Source organism: Pelophylax lessonae (assembly GCF_965119305.1).
Source record: "Pelophylax lessonae genome assembly, chromosome: 4".
NCBI classification, from domain to species: domain Eukaryota; kingdom Metazoa; phylum Chordata; class Amphibia; order Anura; family Ranidae; genus Pelophylax; species Pelophylax lessonae.
Genome location: NC_138771.1, coordinates 270,370,407 through 270,395,569, shown reverse-complemented (window position 1 = coordinate 270,395,569; position 25,163 = coordinate 270,370,407). Strand labels below are relative to the sequence as shown.

General features: G+C 42.3%; 1 protein-coding gene across 2 annotated transcripts in view; it reads right to left on the bottom strand.

The window, feature by feature from the left end:
* Positions 1-25,163, bottom strand: part of MSRB3 (methionine sulfoxide reductase B3) — a 251,039-nt gene that overhangs the window by 76,889 nt on the left and 148,987 nt on the right. For both annotated transcript variants that reach the window (XM_082254236.1, XM_082254235.1), the window contains one exon: positions 15,863-15,971. In XM_082254236.1, the coding sequence (XP_082110362.1) occupies positions 15,863-15,971 (109 nt within the window). The remainder of the gene's footprint in view (positions 1-15,862; positions 15,972-25,163) is intronic.

Here is a 25,163-nt window from a genome sequence, read left to right as displayed (position 1 = left end):
AGCGATTTACATTCGGCAAGCAGTCGGCTATCCTAGGAAGAGAGTGCTGCCTATTAAGTAAAACCCCATGTGTGGTAAAGAGCCTTTTCAGGTCATGAATGGAAACAAGCAGTTACATCATTAATACATTTGGATCAGAGGTAAGCCAGGGCTTGCTGCCAAGCTGCATGGTATAAATTAGACAACAAAATAGTTAGTCCTTGGCAAGCAATGCTTCAGCCTGGAATCAGCTGAGACAGAATTTATTCACTAAAAACACTTTTGAAAGGGAACATTTTTTTTTCCAGGACACAGGGCTAGCGGCCAAGGACTAAAGCCATGTGAGGGCAGTTATTGAACATTTTTGACATTCCAACCACAAATGAGCCAATAAATATTTTCTCCACATGTGCTTCAAAAAGAAATTGGAGTGGAGTGGAAAGGAACTGAATTATGCTACCTTCTCACTCAGCCAAAATGTCTATGCTTACAATGGCCACCTTCAGAATCAAGTCCTTCTGGCATGCAGCCACTGTGCTCTTGGGTCTGCCTTCTAGAAATATGTGCCCAAACCCTTCTCACTTCCACACATTCTGCAGTAAAGTAAAGCAGGCCTTCCATGCTGCATTAAGGGCTTCATTGACCAAATAAAAGGCATTTGCAAAAGCTCAAGTCTCTGTGTATTTTCCTTCATATTCATATATACGGTATAAATTGCAATTAAGGAGAAAAAACAAAAGCACTGGTTAAAAGGATTTTCTTGCAAAAATAGAACTTTGGCAACTGCTTTTGACACCTCCCTGGAGCAACATGGAGCAGTCTTTCCTACTCCATATTTTGACTTTTTTTTCCTGGGATTTGGAGACATGATTTCACTTTCAGGTTAAATCTGGTGCTGTGATGCTAGTGTTATGATGTTATAATACTCCGTGAGTTTTATAGCAAGTTAAAATTGTTAGCCTTAGTGTAAAAATTAGATCAGCTTCCCTGCCCAACCCACAACCCTAAACTCCTAATTGGCAGCATAAGGCATAAAATACTTACTTTGGCTAGAGATATTACTTCACTGAGAACCAATGATAGCCATTTCAAGTAAGCAATAGGCAGGGGGGCAAGGGATCCTGATTTAAAGATACGTATGCTTTAAACTGCAGGGTGCCATGGGCCCAACCCCTGTCACCTATATGTCTTATCAATAGTTAGTAGGGCCACCCATCACAGAGCCTTTAAGCCTGGAACACACTATGAGTTTTTTTCTGGGTTGAACGAAAAAAAAACCTGTCAGCTCTGACGATCTGACATTAGTACATTAGTTAGTACGTTCCGACGTTAGTCCACCGATCTCACGCGCTGAGCTGTTGTGTTCTGACAGGGGGAATCCCCCCTCCTGCTAGAACACTACGATCAGAGCTCTCAGACATTGGCGCCCAGGGCTGTCAGCTTCCACATCCCATCAGCAGCATCTGCATCATATGGTAGGAGATTATATAGGGGTAATAAACAGACATGGAGAGCTTTCAAGCTGACGATCCACTGGGTTAATGTGTCATGAGAATAGAGAACTGGCCAGAACTTGCCCGGTATGCAATCGAGCTGCTGGGCTGCCCTGCTTTCAGCGTGCTTTCCGAGGGCATTCAGTGCTGCAAGAGGTTTTGTGACAGCTAAAAGAACATGTCTGTCCAAAGACTCGGTTGACCGGCTGACATTTATTAAAATCAATCATTCCTAGCAGCAGCTATCAAGCCCCTGATGCCGATGTCGCCGATTAAGTGTTTTCTGGATCTGGAATCTCTGCAAGACTGTCTAGGTTGCCCTGCCTAGCTTTGTGGGTGTTGATTTTATCTGGGGGAATTTTTTTGGTATAGGTTTCATGTGCACAATTAACACCCAAGACCAATTTCTCCACACCTGTCCAACCAGCCTATATGCACACAGGCAGCATGTCATCCTTTTTTAACCGGCCGACATTCAGCCTGTGTGTACGGGTCTTTAGTAAATGCACTGCAAACTCCCAGGTCAGATATCTGCTGTTTACAGCACGTGCCACTTTAAATTTGCTTTAAGACCAGTACGTAAGTGACAAGGGTCTGGGTCAGCCTTTCTTCACTTATTTGACACAGAAGAAGAAAAGATTAATGGTATCAGTGGGAATTTATCAGAGAGGCAGATATTGCTTATTGCTCAAGAAACCCCTAACAACCTCTGGAGGAACCCTGATTAAGAAGCCCTGGTCTAGGTTACCAGGGCTACATGAATAAGCTGGGAAAATTCTATTTTTGTTTGAAAATGCAATAACCCTAGGCACTGAATTACATAAAGTGAATGAAAGTGTGTGATGGCAACCAATCATTTACCAATTATTGTTCTTGCAGGTTGGAAAATGAGAGTTAACACTGTAGTGCTTTTTTTTTTATTAAGAATTTTAGAAATCATGTTCCATTACCTATTTAATGTATTGAGAGCCTATCAAACTATAAGCTCCCACAAAGAAAGCGCAGAGATAAAATAATTTGGAGCCATCTTTGTTGAGAAACTTACCTGCAGTTTGATTTACTGTAAAGTAGGGCACCCTTCCCTGACCAGGCATGGCTGTCAAGGTCTTACCTAGACTTCCTGTTGGCAGCCATCTTGGACATGTGCAGACTGCCATCTCTTATAAACTCTGTTTGCATCATCACTTATCTGCTGCCCGGGCATCGCTCAGTGATGATGTTGCACACCTGACTATATATATCACCTGATGGCTTTCAGACCTTGCCCTTGCGTTTATGCTCCAAGGTGCATCACTGCTAGCAGTCCTCTAGTCTCTTTGGTTTCTCCGTGCATGACTTGGCTGACGACCTTCCTGGCTCTGGATTCCGCATCCGCAGACAACCCCGCATCAGACAATGACTCGGCTTCAGCAGACTACCCGCTCCTGGACTATATCTCAGCTTGGGTGACTACCTGTTCCTGGACTCAATCCTGGCTTGGATGAGTACCCGCTTCCGAACTTGACCCCGGCTGTTCTTGATTTTGCTCCTCTCTCCCTTGCTGTGCGATTATAATTGTTGCATAGATAAATGGCTTTATTTTACTTGCATCTTCGTGTGGTCTGGTTTCCTGGCACCCTGACAGTATGCAAGGGCCATGAATCCTGACGATGCGGGTGCTCCTACGCTTCCAATGCTGGTTACCAGGCTCAATCAACAAGATCACCTTTAGGGTCAGTGCGCTCAGGCATTGCGGACAATGCTTGAACGCACAGCACACCTTGCTCATGGTGCTGCTAGGCCAGTGGTTCCTCCTGTTGTTGCACCCACTGCTGCTCCTGTTGCCGCTCCTGCAGCTGAAGTCGCTGTTACCAGAGAGATGACTGGTTCAGCCCCTTTCCCGCAGCGCTATGGGGTGAACCGAGTCATTGTCGTGGCTTCCTAAACCAAGTGGGCATTTATATTGAGTTCCTCAGGCATTTCCATCTGACAGGTCCAAGGTGGGTTTCCTAATCTTGTTATTCTCGGACAAGGCCTTGGCCTGGGGGAATCCTTTATGGGAGAACGATAATTCTGTGATTCTCGATTACCCGAGTTTTGTTGCCTCCTTTCGTAGGGTATTCGATGTGCCTGCTCACTCTGCTTCTACTGCTAAGCTGCTCCTGTCCATTCAACAGGGTATTCGAACCGTTGCCGAGTATGCCATCAAATTTCATACCCTGGCAGCAGAGGTGGGCTGGAATAATGAGGCTCTGGTGGCGGTCTTCTCTAATGGTCATTCCGATGCATTGAAAGACAAGATCACTGCCAAGGATCTCCCTGAGCTTGAGGCTCTCATTTCCTTCCTGATTTTGATCGATGCTCAGGGAGAGACCATTGTTTAAGGAGCGCCTGCGGAGGCCTCCTACCAGATTGGCTCCTATGTTTTCTTTCCTACCCATTCCTCCTTCACCTCCCATGCCTCCTGGGGATGGTGCGTCTGGCTGTGAACACATGCAGCTAGGGTTTACTCACCTTTCTGAGGCTGAGGGGCCTTTAGGAGGACGGAGGGCCGGTGTATGTATTGCGGCCTTGGTGGACATTTCCTGAAATCTTGTCCTACCAGTCTGGGAAACGCTAGCACCTAAGATCCTGTCGGGGGCAGATCTGAAGTGGAATTTACTCGCCCCCGGTTTCCTGTAAAGATAATCCGCTAATCACAGGTGTCCTCTCCTCGGCAGCAGGCTCGGTGGTTATCCAGGCATTGGTAGACTCCGGTGCTTGTGGTTACTTTATTGACAGTACGTTTGCTGCTGCGAATTCCATATCCTTGCAGCCCCGTGTTGCTCCACTGGTCGAGGCGATTGATGGCAGATCCCTGCAACCGGCACAGGTTACCCACGAGACTGTTCCAGTTGATAGGGGCTGTTCACAGGGAGTCAGCCTGTTTCCAGGTTATATTGTCCTCACCCTACTCTGTTGTTTTAGGGTACCCTTGGCTTCAGAAGCATAATCCGACCTTTGATTGGCAGTCGGTTGAGATCCTCTCTTGGTCTCCACAGTCTGACGCTGTTTGTATCCATGGGCCTGTTAAGGTACTTTGTACCTCCTCAGATTCAGTATTGCCTACTGAATATCATGAGTATCAAGATGTATTTAACAAGGTGCATGCTGGTACTCTTCTTCCTCATCGTCCATACGATTGTTCCATAGACTTGCAACCTGGCTGCCACCTGCACCAACATAACCTCTCCTCTTGGGGAACAGATCTTGGCTGCCCAACCTGTTGCTCCCACTGACAGACCTGCTGGCAAATGTTTTGTACCTGAGGGGTTGCGCATCAGACTGTTGCGCACGTACCACAATTCCAAGACTGCCGGTCATCCTGGTAAGAACCAGATGTCCTGGGCTATTTCCCATCAGTTTTGGTGGCCATCTCTCTGCACTGATGTTGCTGCATATGTGGCTGCTGTTTGGTCAGTACCCACAACAAATCTTCACGGCACCTTCCCTTGGGCCTACTGCATCCCATTGCCAATAGGGAGCATCCCTGGTCTCACCTGGCCATGGATTTTATTGTGGAACTTCCCACGTCTCGAGGTTACACGGTTATCCTCATGGTTGTCCGCCGGTTTTCCAAAATGTGCCACTGTGTTCCTTTTAAGTGGCTGCCTACCGCTCAGGAGCTTGACTCTGTGTTTGCCAGGGAGGATTTTCGCTTACACGGGTTGCCTAAGGAGATTGTCAGTTTGTCTCTAGGTTCTGGTGCACCTTTTGCTCCCAGTTGGGTATTCGACTCTCCTTCTCCTCTGCCTACCACCCCAGTCCAATGGTGCCGCTGAACGTTCCAACCAAGCTCTGGAGCAATTTCTCTGCTGCTATATCTCTGACCATCAGGACAATTGGGTTGATCTGCTACCCTGGGCAGAGTTTGCCAGGAACTCTGCCGTCAACTCGTCCTCCGGAATGTCTCCATTCATGGCCAATTATGGGTTCCAACCGGCTGTGTTGCCCGAGTCGCTCTCGCCACAGGACATTCCGGCTGTGGAGGATTACCTTTGTGCCCTTCGGTCCTCCTGGGTGCAGATTCAAGAGTCTTTATGGGTCTGTGCACAGTGTCAGAAGCTCCAGGCAGACTGGAGACGTTTATCTGCTGCTTCGTACCAGGTCGGGGAGAGCGTGTGGTTGTCGGCCTGTAATCTCAACCTCAAGGTGCCCATTCCAAAACTGGCACCTCGTTTTGTTGGCCCTTTTCACATTCTCTGTAAGGTGAACACGGTGGCCTATGCCCTTGATCTTCCTCATGGCATGTGTATCTTCAATGTCTTTCACGTGTCACTTTTGAAGCCACTGGTTTGCAATAGCTATACTTCTTCACTTCCTCGCCCTTGTCCCATTCCTGAGTATGAGGTTAGCAACATCTTGGATTCTTGTCTGTTCCGAGGTCAGGTTCAATACCTGGTTCACTGGAAAGGTTATGGTCCTGAGGAGCGCTCCTGGGTTCCCTCAACTGATGTTCATGCTCCGGCCCTTCTCCGCGCTTTCTATGCTCACTTTCCTCAGAAACCGTTTTTTGCTCTGCCAAAGAGGGGCCGTTGAGGGGAGGGTACTGTCAAGGTCTTACCTTGCCTTCCTGTTGGCAGCCATTTTGGACATGTGCAGACTGCTGTCTCTTATAAACCCTGTTTGCATCATCACTTGTCTGCTGCCTGGGCATCGCTCAGTGATGATGTTGCACACCTGACTATATATAACACCTGATGGCTTTCAGACCTTGCGTTTGTGCTCCAAGGTGCATCACTGCTAGCAGTCCTCTGGTCTCTGTGTTTTCTCCGTGCATGACTTGGCTTGGCTGACGACCTTCCTGGCTCTAGATTCCGCATCAACAGACAACCCTGCATCAGACGACTACCCCGCCTTCGACAGACTACCCGCTTCTGGACTATATCTCGGCTTGCATGACTACCTGTTTCTGGACTCGATCCCAGCTTGGATGACTACCCGCTTCCGAACTTGACCTCGGCTGTTCTTGATTTTGCCCCTCTCTCTTGCTGTGCGATTATTATTGTTGCATAAATAAATCGCTTTATTTTACTTGTATTTTCGTGTGGTCTCGTTTCCTGGCACCCTGACAATGGCTAATGGCTGAAATCTCTGTGGAGTATTACTGTATTTTAACAGGTCGCCATCAACAAAATTGGAATTAACAAAGCATTTCATATTTACAATTTTATACTTTTCTTCAAAATTAAACATCTCTATTTGTTTTAACCACTTTAGCCCCGGAGAATTTGGCTGCTCAATGACTAGGCCCTATTTTGGGATTCGGCACTGTGTGAATTTAATGGACAATTGCGCGGTCGTGCGACGCTATACCCAAACAAAATTGACGTTCTTTTTTTCCCCACAAATAGAGCTTTCTTTTGGTGGTAATTGATCAACTGTGTATAAACAAAAAAGAGCGACAATTTTGAAGAAATAACAATATTTTTCACATTATTTTATATGAAATTCTCAAAAAAAAAAAAAGTAAAAATCAAAATTTTTTAACATTTTAGGCCAATTTGTTTTCTGCTACATACTTTTGGTAAAAAAAAAATTGCAATAAGCGGATTTTGATTGGTTTGCACAAAAGTTATTGCGTTTACTAACTACGGGAAAGATTTATGTCATTTTTTATTGTTTTTTTTTTTAATAGTAATGGCGGCGATCTGCGATTTTTTGCGGGACTGCGACATTGCGGCGGACAGATCAGACCCCTAACTGACATTTTTGGGGGTATCAGTGACATTACTACAGTAATCAGTGCTAAAAATATGCACTGTTACTGTAAAAATGACACTGGCAGGGAGGGGGTTAACAATACGGGTGATCAAGGGGTTAAATGTGTCCCTAGGGTGTGATTCTAACTCTGGGGGGGGGGCGTGGCTTGCGAGGTCATCACAGAAACATGCGATCCTATATAGCAGGATCACATAGCCTCTGTGATCACTCCAGGGAGAATGACAGAAGGCTGTGTTTACATCAGGAGACTGTGTTACATCAGCCGTCTGTCCTTCTCTGTCAGCGGGGGGGAGATAGCGAGTGGCCGGCGGCCATCAAAGCCTTTGCCCCCTAGAGTCTCCTGAGCGAGCGACGTAGTACTACGTCGGTTTGCCCAGGAGTGGCTGCCTGCCGCAGTAAATCTGTGGTGTGCAGTGGTCAAGTGGTTAAACTTGTATTTATTTTATTTTTTTTATATTTCTTTATTATTTTTCTAAAAATACAAATGAACTGATACCGAACCTGTACAAAAGACATCTCATTTCATATATTATTACCACATTTAAACAATTTTTTCTCCCTAGCCCTATTCTTACCCTTCCCTCCCCACTCCCTTCTCATATATTAACATTTTCTTTTTCCCCAGTCCATTTAGTATATTCCCTTGTTTTTTTAAACTCCATCCAATCATCCCATGTGTTATCCCACCCTTCTAACTCATCTTCCCTCCATTCTCTTAAGTTTTACAAAGATCTTATTTTTTCTACTCTGTTAACCCAGTCTCCTAGTGTCGGGGGTTCCTCTTTTTGCCAAAATAACAGGATCAAACTCTTTGCCGCATTCATTAAGTGGGGGATCAGAGATGCTTTGTATTGTTTAACTGAACTCTTAGTTCTGTGAAATAGACAATACCAGGGTATCTCTACCTTCGTGATTTTTTAAATATGGATTAGGACCTCCTTCCAGTATTTTTTTATTTTCTGACAATCCCACCATAGGTGGGCCATTGTGCCCACCTCCGAGCATCCCCTCCAGCATAGTTTAGATTTCTCGCTTTGGTAGTTATGGACTTTATCTGGGGTATTATACCATCTTGCGATGCACTTATAGTTCATTCCTGCTGTATTTGTGTCTACTGTGGAGCCGTGTATTAACCTGAAGCTTTTTGCTAATTGAAAATCTTTATTTTGTGTTCCTTTTTCCCTCTCCCATTTTTTGATGAAGGGAGGCACCGCCGGTGGCGTCATATCTACCAATATTTTATATATATTCGAAATATTGTTCTTGAATTTTTTGGAGGCGCAGATCTGCTCAAAAGGGAGCAAATCGTCCTGCGATCTTAGTGGTTTTGGAAGAGATGTCATAAAATGCTTTAACAGGCAGTATCTCCATTCATCAATTTTCCAATCCTTTTGTTTTAATTCCCACAATGTGTACATCTTATCCTTATCCATAATGTCTTTTAGTTGTGAGTCATCTTCTCTTATTCAATTTCCTCCTATTCCTACGTGTCCTGGTGGAAAATAACTAGTGTTTTTTAAAGGGATCAATGGTGAATTATATTTCCATTTTTCTTTTTTGTGTATTAGGTCCCAAATTCTAGGTGCCTGGTGTGTGATCATATGTGTATTTGAGTTTAATTTCCTGTGGGGTGGTGGAACCCAAGTATTTAGTGATGTATTAATTATTAAGGCATTAATGTGAACCCACAATAAATAAGAGAGCTGCCATTACAGACTTGTATTTAACATTTGCCAGACTTAAAGCAGAACTTCGCTAAAAGGGGGAAGATCTACTTGTTTGCCTCCTCCCCCACTCCTCTACCACATATGGCACTTCCTTTTTTTTTGGGGGGGGGGGAGCAGGTACCTGGTTTTGAGTTCCCACTTTCGCCCAGATCGCCACTTTCAATCTGAGCAGATGTTTACCCCCATCTTCACCCGCAGCCGTCCAGGACACATCATAGCTCCCAGAAGACTACAGGATTATTCACAAAGTGCATAGTGGCTTGCGTATGCACAGTGGGAAGCCGGCTTTCCCTTAGTTAGGATGCTGGTGCCTGGACCCGAAGCCCATTGAAAAATGGGCTCGGGTGAGGACAGGGCTGGATCGCTGGAGAGGTAAGTGTCCTTGTATTAAAAGTCAGCAGCTACAAATACTGTTTAACTTTTAATTTTTGGCGGGGAGATTGAAGCTCCTCTTTAAAGTTGAAGAAAAGCCTTGCATTCAAATACTCCACTGCAAACGTCATGGATATCCAAGTTAATCAATTAGATTAACTTAGATTTTGGGATTGCCATGTTTGTACTTTTTTTTGGTATTTACTTGCTGTCATGTGACTGCAATCCCCCTCCTTGCAGTGTAAGGGCTGCTGGTGGGCATATCTATTTCGTCCTAGCATAGTCACTTCCAGAAGCAACGTACCCTGCATCACATTCCAGTCAGAGCTCTCTCACGAATGAAGACACTTGTGAGTCCTCATTTATGAGAAAGCATGTTAGGTGATGAATAAAACAGTATTAAACTTAAAACCAAAAATGTAACATATTGCAGGTTATCAATCATTAGATGTGGTGGCTGCATTCATTTTCTTTTTTTACCCTCTGTTTTCACCTAGTGACCTGACAAGTAATACACCTGTATTACAGTGCCCCCACTCTGGATAAAGGAGCACAGGGGGTACCTTTGGACAGAAGCATTGTCAGTTTGGCTTCAATTACACAGTGTATCTAAATCTGCTAGTACATCTAACACACCCCTCTACCAAACTCCAGCTAATGATTTATAAGCCATTTTGGTTTTCCTTTCTGGATAAAGGTTTTACATAAATAAAAGCTGATCATTGTAAGCGCCCATGTGGATGGTAAATGGTTTGTCTCATCCCTGTAATTGCTACATCTGTGGGAGAGCTAGTTCTTTTGAAAATCAACAGATTTACTGGCCAGATCACCAGGTGAAAATAAGGGAAAGAAAGCCTAAAAAAGAAAACAAATGCAGCCATCACATATAAGAATTAGTAAGTTGCAAAAAAATAAATGTTTGCTTTCAGGTTTAATACCACTTTAATCCTGTGGTCTAAACAAGCAGTTTACATACTTGGCCCATCACTGTAAATGGGAGTGACTCTATTGGAGAATTAAAAGTGTATGTAAACCCTAACAATAAACTTATTTGTTCTTTTTGGTCTGTTAAATATGCTATTGAAAGCATTTTGTGAAATATATTACAAATTCAGTGTGCTCCTAACTTTCTGATTGAGCTGAAAGCACAGTGGCTCTGTATTTATCAGCCCTGTCCAATTTACCTATGTCATGGATAGGAGGAGGCAGGAAAGTATTCTGTAGTCCAAAGTACAGACAAGTAGCTTAGAATGACAAATCTTCTCTTCTAGAGAAACAGTACAGTGAATGAGCATTCTTACCCTAGGACAGGAAGTGTGTTACTTGTGGGATCACCAAGTGAAAATAGGTGATAAAAAGCCTGTACAAATAGGACTAATGCATCTCTGGACTGGTAAGCTGCAACATATTACATTTCAGTTCAGGAGCTCTCCTCTTAAGCTACACAGATGGATCTTTTTTTTTTTTTTTATAATCAGCCAGCCGACTGACCAAATAAAATAAAAATGATTCTCCTATCCTTTCGATCACATTCGAGGTGGATAGAGGAATCCTCCACACTGCGCTACTGTATTCTGACAGCGAGGACTCCTCTGTCCCATTTGTGAGAAATCGATCATTAAATTGATTTCTCATGAACTGGAACAGCCATTGATGGATTGAAATTTGGCGGGTCAATTTTGTTTTTGGTAAAGGCGATTTGTGAACCCAACAATTGACTGAGGTTGGTCGACATTGGAAAGGGGAGTTTTTGAAACTTGATATTTTATGATAAACATTAACTGTTTTCTACAGACCACTTTGTAGATGCTAAGTACAATTGGTGCCTTAAACCACACAGGCCATTTATTGGTGGATCTGTATAATTATTCCACTGGATGACTCTTTTATATTGATTACCATATTATTGATCTATAAGATATAGTTTTCCACCTTTTATCTACAAGTTTGGTCTTCTTATACGTATGTATGCATCTATACCCGATCCCCGAGATGTTTTTTATTTTCTTGTTGTTGGGATCTCTTTTATTCCCTTACTTTGTGCACTTATTCTACTGTGTAAAACAGAGCTATATTCAAATTGTTTACTGCTTTGCTTTGTATTGTTTATTTCCTATTTGAACACGAATAATTCAATAAATACAATTGAATTTTGATTCATCTATGTAAGGGATACTGCCACTTGTGAGTTGTCACCAGCAACAGGATTACCCATCTGATATGATCAAACGTCTAGTGTCAAGTACCAAGCAATAGAGACAACAGAATTATGGCAGCCATAGACTTTTGACTCTCCTCGAAGTTCCTGCTGAAACAGCCAAGATTCAAACCATGTATAGGCAGGCTGAATGTACCAAGTTGATTGATCGATCAACTTGGGTACAACCGGCCTGATGGATTTTTCTTGTGATTATTGCTAGCGACTGGTATAGCCTCTAGCAATAATCACTATCTTCTCCCAGCGGGGATGGCTTCCCTTGCTGGGAAAAGACAATGGCTCAGCAGGAGAGATTCAGCATCAAAATTGTCTGTGTTGATGGGGAACTCAATCGAAATTTCTTTTCTGTAGCTCGTGGTTGCAGGAAAGAAATTTGCACCATGTAGGGCCTGCCTTAGTTCAGTTGTTGACCAAAAACATTTCATTTGGACTATTTCCAGTCCCACAGTTTTGAAGCTGAACAAAAAGTCTGCTTACATATTAGTTATTTTTTGTTTATGTAGGTTTTTTTCTTTTTTTTTACACGAAAAATGTTTTTTTTTTTTTTTTTTAAACACGATTACTTAAATTTGAGTAGAAATTAGAGATTAGTGTATGTGTTCATGTTCAATGGAAATATATTTTACAGCTGCGAGGGAACCCTATTCACTGAGAAGGAAATTGTGATGCGATATTGTGGTTATGTTGTGGCTTTCTAGCACATGGGAATAAGGCATGGCTTGCAGCCACAGGGTACAAGTGAGTCCAACACACACAAATGGAAATGCTCCATAAGGAAAAGTAAACAGAATCCATAAAACGTTATTTCTGTTTTCTACTTGACAAAAACAGCAATCAAGCAAACAAAAAAATGTAATACTTTAGTTTTAATAAATCATTTAAGGTCTTCTCTGGCTAAAATAAAAGATAGTTATTCGCTTCTATAGAAAATAGGTGATCATGTCAAATACTTGGTGATCATTGGAGAATTGCAGAATAAAATAGATTTAAAATGAATTTCCTGGTTTTCCAGGGCAGTGGCTGGTGTTGTGCTCACTCTGACCACAGGAGCACACTATGAAAACAATCAGGCTGTCGGGTTTAGCAGACACCATTCACACCTGAGCGTATCGTTTTCAGGCGTTTTTTGTAGGTGTTTGGCTGAAGCCTTGACATCTAACAAAAACGCTTGTAATCTGCCAAAAAAGAAGCGTATGTACTTTTTTGAGCTTCAGGCGTTTTGCTTCAGGTGACAAAACGCTCATATGTGAACAGGGGCCATTAAAATAAATAGGATTTTGCTTCTGAGATGAGCATTCTACGAGCTGAAAAATGCTCAAGTGTGAACAGGGCCTTACTATTCTCTGGAAGTGTAGCATACTGTGGGGAAGAGAAACAATCAAGTGTTTCCCTATACACTACCAGAAAACATGTATGGATTAACTCAAAGCCATATGAGCTTGGGTTCAATTTGAAAAACAAGTAATATAAATTAAATAAACATGGGTAAAGAAAAAAAAAATACTTTGCAGCAAAACCTTATTTATATCAGTGCTCCCTATGTTTTGATGCCATTTTAAAATAAACACAGTGACATTTTCTAGGTCTACAATTAATACTTTTCCTCAAAACCTACATGCTTAAATTGTATGCCTGCCTAAGCAGAGCTGGATTACATTGAGCATAGAGTAGAAAAATTAATTATTTGATCTCCTTCAGATATTGTAAGTTTGCCCACTTACAAAGAAATGAAGGGTCTATAATTTTTATCATAGGTGTATTTTAAATGATAGAGACAGAATATCAACCAAAAATCCTGAAAAAAAACACATGATACAAATTCTATAAATGGAGTTGCAGTTAAGGGAGTAAAATAAGTATTTGATCCCCAAGCAAAACATGACTTAGTACTCGGTGGAGAAACCCTTGTTGGCAAACACAGAGGTAAGACATTTCTTGTAGTTGGTGACCAGGTCACAGGAGGAATTATGGTCCACTCTTCTTTACAGGTCTTCTCTAAATCCTTAAGGTTTCTTGGCTGTCACTTGGCAACTCGAAGTTTCAGCTCCCTCCATAATTTTTTTTATAGAATAGAATTAAAGTCTGGCCACTCCATGATTTTAATGTGCTTCTTCTTAAACCACTCCTTTGTTGCCTTGGCGGTATTTTTCGGGTCATTGTTATGCTGGAAGATCCATCCCCGACCCATCTTCAGTGTTATGGCTGAGGGAAGAGGGTTCATATGCAAGATCTTAGAATACATGGCCTCATCCAATGGCACCTCAATGTGGTAAAGTCGGCCTTGTACTTTTAGCAGAGAAACAGCCCCAAAGCATAAAGTTTTCACCTCTGTGCTTGACTCTAGGGATTATGTTCTTAGGGTCATAGTTAGCATTTTTCTTCCTCCAAACATGTCGAGACGAGCTAATGGCAACGAGCTTAATTTTGGTCTCATCTGACCATAGCACTGTCTCCCAATCCCTCTCTGAATCATTTAGACGTTCATTGGTAAACTTCAGACGGGCCTGTACATGTGCCTTCTTAAGGTGGGGGACCTAGTGGGCGCTGCAGAATTTCAATCCATAGCGGTGTATCGTGTTACCAATAGTTTGTTTAGTGACTGTGGTCCCAACTGCCTTGAGATCATTCACAAGTTCCTCCCGTGTAGTTCTGGGCTGATCCCTCTTTTCTCATGATCATCCTTACCCCATGAGGCGAAATCTTGCATGGAAATCCAGCCCGAGGGCAATTGATAGATATTTTGTATTTCTTCCATTTGAGAATAACTGCTCCAACAGTTGTCTTCTTCTCCCCAAGCTTCTTGTTGATGGTCTCATAGCCCATTCCAGCCTTGTGAAGGTCTACAATTTTGTCCCCGACGTCCTTTGACAGCTCTCTGGTCTTGCTCATGATAGTGGTTTGAATGAAAGAAAGAGATTCTGTGGACAGGTGTCTTTTATACACATAAACAAGTTGTCGTTAGTACCACATGGGCACATACTGTGGCCAGTCTGTGGGAGCCAGAATTATTGTTGGTTGGTAGGGGATCAAATACTTATTTCACTCACTGAACTGCAACTCAATTTATAACATTTGTATCATTTGTTTTTTGTGGATTTTTGGTTGATTTTCTGTCTCTATCATTTAAAATATATCTATGATAACAATTATAGACCCTTCATTTCTTTGTAAGTGCGCAAACTTACGAAATCTGCAGGGGATCAAATAAATATTTTCCCCACTATAGGTGCCACAGCCACCACTGCATACAACTGCAGAAGGTTTAATGCACCTAGATGGAAGATGGGCAGAGGTTTCCTTGCCCATCATTCTGTATGTCTATATGTAGATTTTAAAGAGTAATTCCACTTTGTTGAGAAAAACATTCCCCTCTGGGTGATCTATGTGCATTACAAGGATTTTAACAAACTTTGTCGCAGATTCTTACCTTTTGTTATTCTGAAAAAATCCCTGTGTGTTTGTGTCTATGTGGTAAGTGAATCGAATGGGAGTGGTTTCATAATTATAAATCATCTGCTACACTTGCAGGAAAATTGCATGGTCTGCATCCCTTTAGCCCCGGTTCACACTATAGTGATGACAGACATCGCATGTGAATGGGAGCGCACTGCTCTGAAAATCACATGCTGTGCGATGCGAATTCAACCATACAGATTGTATGGCTGAATTTGCATTGGATTCGGACAGTACACGCACAGGACCCTTTTTTGGGTCCGCAGAAAAATCGGATTGCATGGTGGTTCACACCAATGCGATCCGATTCATGTCCCAACTCACAGTTCGCACTGCGATCGGCGAACTGATCTGGGGGTGTCATTAACCTTGTATTGACACCCTCAGCCATTTGCATATGGCAGTGTGAACTGCCTGCAATTTGAATGCGATGCGGGAGCCCGCAGTGGATTCGCAGGGTATCCGCATCGCATATATGTGAACCGGCACTAAGACATGATCTATTAGGAGTATCTCACCAAAAATGACATTTTTGCTGCAGCGACTGAAATCTGACTTGAATCTGCAGATTTTTGGGGAAATCAGTGAGCCAATCACACAAGCAGGAAATATTTCTGGGGGGCATTCTGTACACATTCTGTGCGCAGAACACCTCCACGTAGCCATATTGCATTGCATTTTACAGAAAATTACAGCGGCTGCAGATTGAAAAGGAAAGGTCATTTTTAATGCCATTCAATTACAATATGACTTGTGCCGCAATAGTATACTCTATATTGTTTTCTTATTTGCTAATTTTTTTCCCCCACTAAAGTGGAGTTACCATTTAAGTGATGTTATGTTCTGGGCTGTGTGACTTGTTAGCTTGAACACGTTACCTTTCGGTCCCTTTTTCTTGGGTGACATGGTATTGTTTGGGCGTCAAACGTTGTCTTAATTCTTGTTCAGTAAAAACCACCTTGCAGGTCTTCTTTTCCTTGCGTGATCCTGAAAACAATAAAATCACAAAAATGTGTTAAGTTTTAATTGCAGTAATTACTTTTTTTGTTTTGCAACAGTGCTGGCTTGTTCACAAATACTAGTTGTAATTAGCAACACAACAATCAATGGGGTTGATTTATTAAAAGTGGAGAGTGCGAAATATGGTGCAGCTGTGCATAGTAGCCAAGCAGCATCTAACTTCAGTTTATTCAATTAGGCTTTGGCAAAGAAAAAACCTGGAAGCTGGTTGGTGCAGAGCACCAAATTTTTCACTCTCCAATTTTAGTAAATCAACCCCAATCTGTCCAAAATCAAAATCAAAGTGAGCAAAAGTGGATGATTGAGAGCAGCACATTCCATGGGAGCAAGATGGCTTTTATATCAAAAACTGGTAGTTGGGTTATGGAAAGAATCAAGAAAATCTTTTACAAAATGTTTAGGTAATAAATAAAAAAACTGAAAGAATATATACATTTCAAGCAGATAGCAGCCAGGCCAAGATTTAGTCCAGGATCTCCGTGCTGTGGGGCATCAATGTGAAAGAAGAAGGTTGCCATTGTCAATGCCTCCACTGCCATTATTATTATTAAACAGGATTTATATAGCGCCAACAGTTTGCGCAGCGCTTTACAGTGTGGGGGAAGACAATACAGTTACAGTACAATTCAATACAGGAGGAATCAGAGGGCCCTGCTCGTTAGAGCTTACAATCTAGAAGGGGGGTCACTGCCATGTGTACTAGTTAGAAATAATAACGAATATGCTGCAGTCTGGACTTTCTGTGCACGACGGTCTCACGCAGCAATTCACAACCAAGGTATACACTGACCAGCCACTTTATTAGGTACACCTTGCTAGTACTGGCTTGTATCCCCTTTTGCCTTCAGAACTGCCGTAATTATTGGTGCCAAAGATTCAACAAGGTTTTGGAAACATTCCTCAGAGATTTTGTCAGCTGCACATCCATAGTGCAAATCTTCCATTTCACCACATCCCAAAGGTGCTCTATTAGATGGAGATCTGGTAACTTTCGAGGCTGATGGAGTACAGTGAACTCATTGTCATGTTCAAGAAACCAGTGGAGAGATGATTTGAGCTTTGTGACATGGTGCATTATTGTGCTGGAAGTAGTCATAAAGGGATGGACATGGTCAGCAACAATACTCGGGTAGGCCGTGGCATTGTAAAGATACTCAATTGGTACTAAGGGGCCCAAAGTGTGCCAAGAAATAATCCCCCGCACCATTACACTACCATCCTGAACCATCGATACGAGGCAGGATGGATCCATGCTTTTATGTTTTTTATGCCAAATTCTGACCCCACCATCTGAATGGTGCAGCTGAAATGGAGACTCATCAGACCAGGCAAAGTTTTTCAATCTTCTCTTGTCCAATTTTGGTGAGCCTGCGCAAATTGTAGCCTCAGTTTCCTGTTCTTAGTTGACAGGAGTGGCACCTGGTGTGGTTTTCTGCTGCTGTAGCCTATCAAGGTTCCATATGTTGTGCATTCAGAGATGGTATTCTGCATACCTTGGTTGTAAGGAGTGGTTATTTGATTTACTGTTGCCTTTCTATCACCTCAAACCAGTCTGCCCATTCTCCTCTGACCTCTGACATCAACAAGGCATTTTCCTCCACACAACTGCCGCTCACTGGATATTTTCACTTTTTCCCACCATTTTCTGTAAACCCTAGAGATGGTTGTGAATAAAAATCCCAGTAGATCAGCAGTTTTTGAAATACTCAGAACAGCTGTCTGGCAACAACAAACATGCCACATTCAAAGTCACTTAAATCCCCTTTCTTTCCCATTCAGATGCTCGGTTTGAACTTCAGCAAGTCATCTTCACCACGTTTAGATGCCTAAATGCACTGAGTTGCTGCCATGTGATTGGCTGATTAGCAATTTGTGTTACCAACCAATTGAACAGTTGTACCTAATAAAGTGGCTTGTGAGTGTATATGTTCAAACAAATACTATCCTAAACAGTATAAAAGAAAATACAGGCTAGTTAGTAAAAAAAAAAAAAAGAACAAATAGTAAAACCCCTCATCATATTCTGCATGCAGGGTTTCCTATTATTTCTTATACTTCTCATTAACAGTGACCCCCCATTAGGTCAGTGGCTGGTGCTAGCTCTGGCAACATGCAAAGTACAGCATAGGATACCAACCAATAAGAGCCCATTCCCATTGAGGCGACACGACTTCGGGGGGCGACCTGTGAAGTCGCGTGCACCGCGAATTCGGCGCGACTTGCAGAGACTTCACATAATGGAAGTATATGCAAGTCGCTCCGAGGTCGCCCCAAAATAGTACAGGACCCTTTTTCTAAGTCGGAGCGACTTGTGTCGCTCCTATTAGAACGGGTCCTGTACTACTCAATGGACCGCTGACAAGTCGCGCTAATGTGAATGGGCTCTAAGACTTCAGTTTACTAATACTAACTCTAGGAAGATAATGATTTGATTGGTTGCTATGGGTTATTGAACTATGCATATCATTATTGCATTTTGCCATCTGTGGTTGAGTAAGCCCATTTGAGGACAATTATAACATCTTTACCCACAAAACATGTTCTTACATTTGCATTCCTTTATGAAACTGCATATAAATCAATCTGATTTTTTTTTTTTTTGCTCACTCTAAAATTATTCATAAGAAGGAATGGTTGGTCCCTAAATTTACAACAGTCTTTTTTAAGCAGACCTCTTGTAATTTGAATTATATTTAGAAGCTGTTTATATGCAGAGCTGCGCCAAATTCTGCACTCTCCAGTTCTAGTACAGCAACCCCAAAGTCGTGCTGCCCTGCTGCAGCTTGTTACGTCACATTTGCCAGCAATTAGCAGCTTTCAAAATGACAACCAGAGGTTGCTGTGTAAATACAGCAGATATTACAGTAGCTGCTGTAAAAAAACAGACCTTGTGACACAGTGCTATAAACATTGTTCAAATTCAAGAGAGAGATGAAAACTAAAATTTTTACTTTTGTATTCACTCTGTTCCATTGATCTACAGATTACATATGATGTCAGTTAAAGCAATCTTACCAGTGAAAAAAAAAAAAAAAAAAAAAAAAGTTCGCTTTTTTTTTTTATTAAGGCCCGTACACACGTAGCGATTGTCGGCCGTAAATATTCGGCCAACGTCCGATCGGCCGATTGTCGGCTTGTTAGTATGATGCTTCCGACAACCGACTGCGACTTTTCGGCCGAACAGAATCTGGTGTGCAGGCTTTAAAATTTTTAATGGCCAACACCAGAACGGCCGATTGTTCCTCAGTCAGTACAGAATTCGGTCGACAAACAGCAGATAAGCAAGACTGGGCATGCTCAGAGAAGAAAAAACACACAGAAAGTTAATCATCACATGACATCACTTCTGCAGTCGGCTGTTGTTGGCCGACAAAATTCGTGTGCAGTCTTTAGCACTTTTCAACCGACAGGACAGCACCGGACAAAAGACGGCCGATCGTTCGGCCGACAATCGGTGCGTGTGTACGGGGCTTAAGATGCGCTCCTATGTAATGCCTCGTACACACGCAACGATTATTGGCCGGCTTGTTAGTATGATGCTTTCGACAACCGACTGTGACTTTTCGGCCGAACAAAATCTGGTGTGCATGCTATAAAATTTTTGTTGGCCGTCAACAGAACGGCCGATTTTCCATCAGACAGTACAGATTTTGGCAGACAAAAATCAGATGAGCAAGACTGGGCATGCTCTGAGAAGAAAAAACACACGGAAAGTAAACCAGCACATGACATCACTTCTGAAGTTGGTTGTTGTTGGCCGAAAAAATTAGTGTGCAGTCTAGAGCACATTTCAACCAACACAACAACACTGGACAAAAGTCGACCGATCGGTCGGCCGAAAATCGTTGCGTGTGTACGAGGCTTAAGTCTCCTTAGTTTACACCAATCAGACCAATTTCACAACTTCCTCTACTTCTCTCTTAGCTATTATTTTCTGGGGGGGGGGGGGGGGTTATTGCTCTTTTTCTATCTATTAATATTTAAACATTTTTCATTGAATTGGTGTCACAATAAAGTGCAAAATGAAAACAAAAAGCCTTTATTTAATTTTCAATGATTTGTACCAGAATTTTAGTGTCATTTTAAACAAGCCAAAATGAATACATTTTTAACTATTATTTTTTAGTTATCTTACATTTCTTGTTAATGGACTGCATAAAAAATAAAATCATTTTTACACAACAATATCACCAAAGAAATCACTTTGTCTTTAAATAATAATATATGTATGATGTTGTTACCTTAATTAAATGCAAAGTTATCAAGGAATAAACAGGCCTATAGCAGAAATTGAAAAATTGTTCTGGCCCAAAGGGGGTGTACAGATGTGAAAGCTGAAGTGGTTAGGTCAATGATTGGGCATATATGTATCAAAATTAGATAGAGTTATAACACAATTATATCCAGTTTTAATGTTTTTCTGTTTTCTGACTTACACCAGAAGTTATGGCATGGCATGGCATGTATGTGGTACAGCCATTTCTCTTTTCTGTTGTTTCAATAATTAACCACTTTAAAGAGGAAGTAAACTTCCCTGGTTTGGTTGTACCTGTAGGTAAGCTTATAATAAGGCTTACCTATAGGTACTGTAAATATCTCCTAAACTTGCACTGTTTAGGAGATATTTACTATATACGCAGCCGATGACGTCATCGGCGCATGCGCTCTGAAGGAACAGCCGCCCGAGCTGTTTCTTCAGAGCCCTGTGCCATGACCGGCGGCTCCCACGCAAATGCGACGTGATGTCATTGCAGCTCCAGCCACTCACAGCGCTGGAGCATGCAAACCCAGAAGAGACACCAGGGAAGATGTCAGCTGTCTCAGCGTTGTGCAGGCACCGCTGGAGGGCTTCGTTCTATAGTAAGTATTTCATAATGAGCTAGTATGCGACGCATACTAGCTCTATATGCCTTTGTCTTACAGGTTTTTTTTTTTGGTTTCGTTTCCCCACGGTTTACAAACTCTTTAAGTTCCAAGTAGGTTTATAGTAAGTAGGCTACTTAGGACTTTATTTGCATAGTTATATGTGATGATATTATAGGGTCCTGGGTACCTTATTGCAACTGGTGATCAATGATATATTAGTTAAAAAATCACTGACCAATCAAAACAATGGATTTTGCAGTGCTTCATTTGTAATTTTTTGACTAGAGCAAATTGACCTTTACATTGTGACAGGTCTTTCATGTAGCTTATATCTAGATTTAGGTAAACACATAAATATGTACCGAGCTTTGTACACAATGTTATGTACCAGGTGGGGCCGATAATCGGAGGCTGATACTTACTTTTTTGAAGTATCGGTATCGGCCACAAACTTGCCAATGTGACCAACATTTCTTCAAGTGGTTGTACCAGAGTGATGCCTGCAGCTAGAGGCATCACCTCGGTACCGTTGTTCAGAGCCAACGATCGGCTGTCATTACAAGGAGCAGGAGGGGACATCCCACCGGGAGACCCAAGCGACCAGCTGGCACATCTGCCAGCTGGCCGAAGACCCGAACAAAGCCGGATTCAGCTCTGATCAGATCTCCGATGTAAAAACCCGGAAGCCATGTTATGACATCACTTTCAGGGACTGGAGCCCTAAAGGCGCCAGATTCTTTTTTTTTTTAAATGACAGCATTCAAAACAGCAAAACTCGGGGTTTTGAATACTTTAAGTGCAAAGGAGGGATCTGGGGTCTTTCAGACCCCAGATCCCTCCATAAAGAGTACCTGTTACATGCCTATTGCTGTCACATTGAAGTTTACATTCCTTGTGACAGCAATAAAAGTGATTAAAATTTTTTTTTTAAAAAGGACAGCGTAAAAATAAAAATGTTAAATGTGCAGAATATCGGCATCTAATATCAGCTATCGTCCTGAAGGTTGGCCGAAAAATCGGTATTGGCCCTGAAAGAACGATATCGGTCGATCCCTATTACATACATAGTTACATTGTTAATTTGGTTGAAAAAAGACACAAGTCCATCGGGTTCAACCAACAGTGACTTAGTAAATGTCTTTTGTTTTATTTCTCTTTTTTTATTTACCTACTTGACCTTAAGGCCAGCCATAGATGGGGATGAGCTTTAGGTTAGGGTTGAAAATGAGTGTGACCCAAGCCCAGGCTCTCCACAGTTTGGTAAAGAGATGAACAAACTGGTTGTATTTGGGCAGTTTGCCCATTCAAACCTCAGGCTGATGTTTGTTAGCCAAGATCAGCTGGAAGTTTAATAATTACAGGCGGTATCACCACTAATGCTAAATGACATGACAAATCTTTGGTGATGCTATAATGTAAAACAAAAAAAAAAAAGCACCAGGGATCCTGGATGATTTCACAGACCAAATATGATCATGACAATAGTAGCAGTTGAGACGGACTTTTTATTTTTTAAATGATGTGCAGGCCCTTTAAGAGAAAAAAAAAATGGATCAGGGGTCCTCCCAAAAATTCATAAAATACAGGCATGTAGCCTGGCTGGCTAGAAAATGGGAAGGCAGAAAGCATTCTGTCCTCCGCAATACCAGACCACATGCCCTCAACATTGGGACGGCAGCATTCAAGGGGAGGGGGCAAAGACTTGCCACATTACAAAACACTCTGTCCCTCAACTTTAAACCCACATCTTGTCCTGGCCCACAATCTTGTCCTGGCCCACAAGGGCCTCATCCTACATCCTATCCTCCAAAAGGGATCGGTCTGCAAAAGGAGGCTTATTAGAATCTGCAAGCCTCCTTTGGAATAAGAGGGCTTCCAGATATGCAGGTGAAGAAGTAAAAAAACAAAAATGAAATAGTACATTTTAAAAAAAGCAACATTATTTTAAAATGTATTAAAAAAAAATAATAATAAAAAATTAACAATGTCCCAAGACGTAAATCCAACATCATTTATATTGTACTATAATCTTTGTTTTGTTCCAGCAGTCAAATGGCTACCTCCACTGTCTCAGAAGACAACCCCTATTGTAGGTGGGTTACAAGTAGGGATAGACCGATTATCGACAAGGCCGATATGCACTTTCCCTGATATATTGGTATCGGCCCCCGGAACTGGCCGATATTTTGTGACATCACTCTGCCTTTTTAGGCCCCCTCCCTCGCCTTGGACAGCCTCGTCTGGAGTCGGGACTAGTCTCGTTGAGTGTATCACAGCCATGCACCCACAGCAGCCCGGAGCCAGCCAGCCACCCATATCCACAGGCCCTGTACCAGCCAGCCACCCACAGCCCCTGTGCCAGCCATCCACCCACCCACCACAGGGTGCCAGCCAGCCACCCACCCACCACAGGGTGCCAGACAGACAGCCACCCACAGACAGGGTGCTAGACAGCCAGCCACCCACAGGCCCTGTACCAGCCACAGACACTGTACCAGCCAGCCGCCCACAGGCCCTGTACCAGCCAGCCACCCACACCCCCTGTGCCAGCCAGCCACCTACCATAGAGTGCCAGCCAGCCACCCACGACAGAGTGCCAACCAGCCATCCACCACAGGGTGCCAGCAAGCCAGCCACCCACCACAGGGTACCAGCCAGCCAGCCACCACAGGGTACCAGCCAGCCACCCACCCACCCACCACAGGGTGCCAGCAAGCCAGCCACCCACCACAGGGTGCCAGCAAGCAAGCCACCCACCACAGGGTGCCAGCAAGCCAGCCATTAAGCATTAAACAAAAATGAACATGTTCAGTACCAGATTTGTGTCACAAATTGTCTTTAATTTTCAAAATTTTAAATGTACAAAATATCGGCCCATATCTGCCAATACCAATACATTGTATTGTAAATTATTGGTATCAGTATCGGCCCTGAAAAAACTATATTGGTCTATCCCTAGTTACAAGCTACAGCAGAACATCTGTGCCTGGGATCTCACTACTCATTTTGCAAAAAGAGCAGATTTCTCACGGATGCAGGAACAACAGACAAGACCACAGACATGCAGCCAGGGAGTGCATATAAACATGGCATTGTCATTACAGTTTTCAATATACTACATGGAAGGATCAACAACTAAGAATTAAATTGGTAAGGGTAAACAATAACAAAATGATGCATAAAACTTAAAGTGTCATCCTAAAAACTATCAATAAATGGTATATTACATTCTTTTCATACTCACACAGTCACCATGAGATTCATTTTCTGTATTCTGCAAAAAACCCGGTTGATCCTGCTGCTCTCTATCTCCACCTTCTGTTCATTTCCCCATTTCAGCTAGGGAATTTGCAGCTGTGGTGGCAACTCTGCACATGCTCAGTTTTCAGTGAGTTTCTATGCTAAGCATTTCCTTCCTATCACATCTGAGCAGCCCATATGAATACAGAGTCACAGATGTTTGCATATACAGTGGTAAATGAAAGCCCAATTCCTTCTCTCCTCTTCAATGCCCACTCACCAGCTAAACACAATGAGGGCAGGATATTACATTTAGATTAATGGAGGCTTCATCTCCCTGGTATTCCAAGACACAGGCTGCAAGGGCGTGACAAAGCATGTGACTGGTATAAATCCACTCACACCATGCTAATTCCACAAAATAATAAAGATTTAATTTCAAATATATATTTGTATGCCAATGTAAAACAGTTTATTGATATTAATTATTTTTGTTTTTTTAACAGGTAAGATATTAATTATTTTTACTCTGTATTTTAAAGCCTGTTTTTTTTAACATGTGACCAGCAGCAGAGGACTAGAAGCTCCTCCTGCTTATGTTTCCCTGCAGAAAGGCTGGGGAAGATGAGTCATGTGACAGCTGTAAATTGATTAGGAAAAATGTACTTTTTTAAAATTAAAATAATTACAATGTCATCATCCACATACAGAAAAAGAAGGGACAATTTAAATGTAGTAGCAAGTATTTATATTTAAATTTAGGTTTTGGGTTAACAATCCATTGTATGATTCCTATACATACAGTTTGTTTTTTATTCCAAATAAATTCTACTTGGTAAAATGTACTACATATCTCTGATTTTAACTGGTCTTGCAGATTTTCTAATCTGTCCTGACAAAATACTGTTTTACAATTGCTGGTTGTAGTAAATAATGTACAATTACAAAAAAAAAAAATAGCTATGGTGCTGCTGCTATGTGTGCGCAACTATAAAAAGACCAATTGTTTCCCCAAAGTTTCAAGAAGGTTGACCATCTGTATGTCATTTAGTA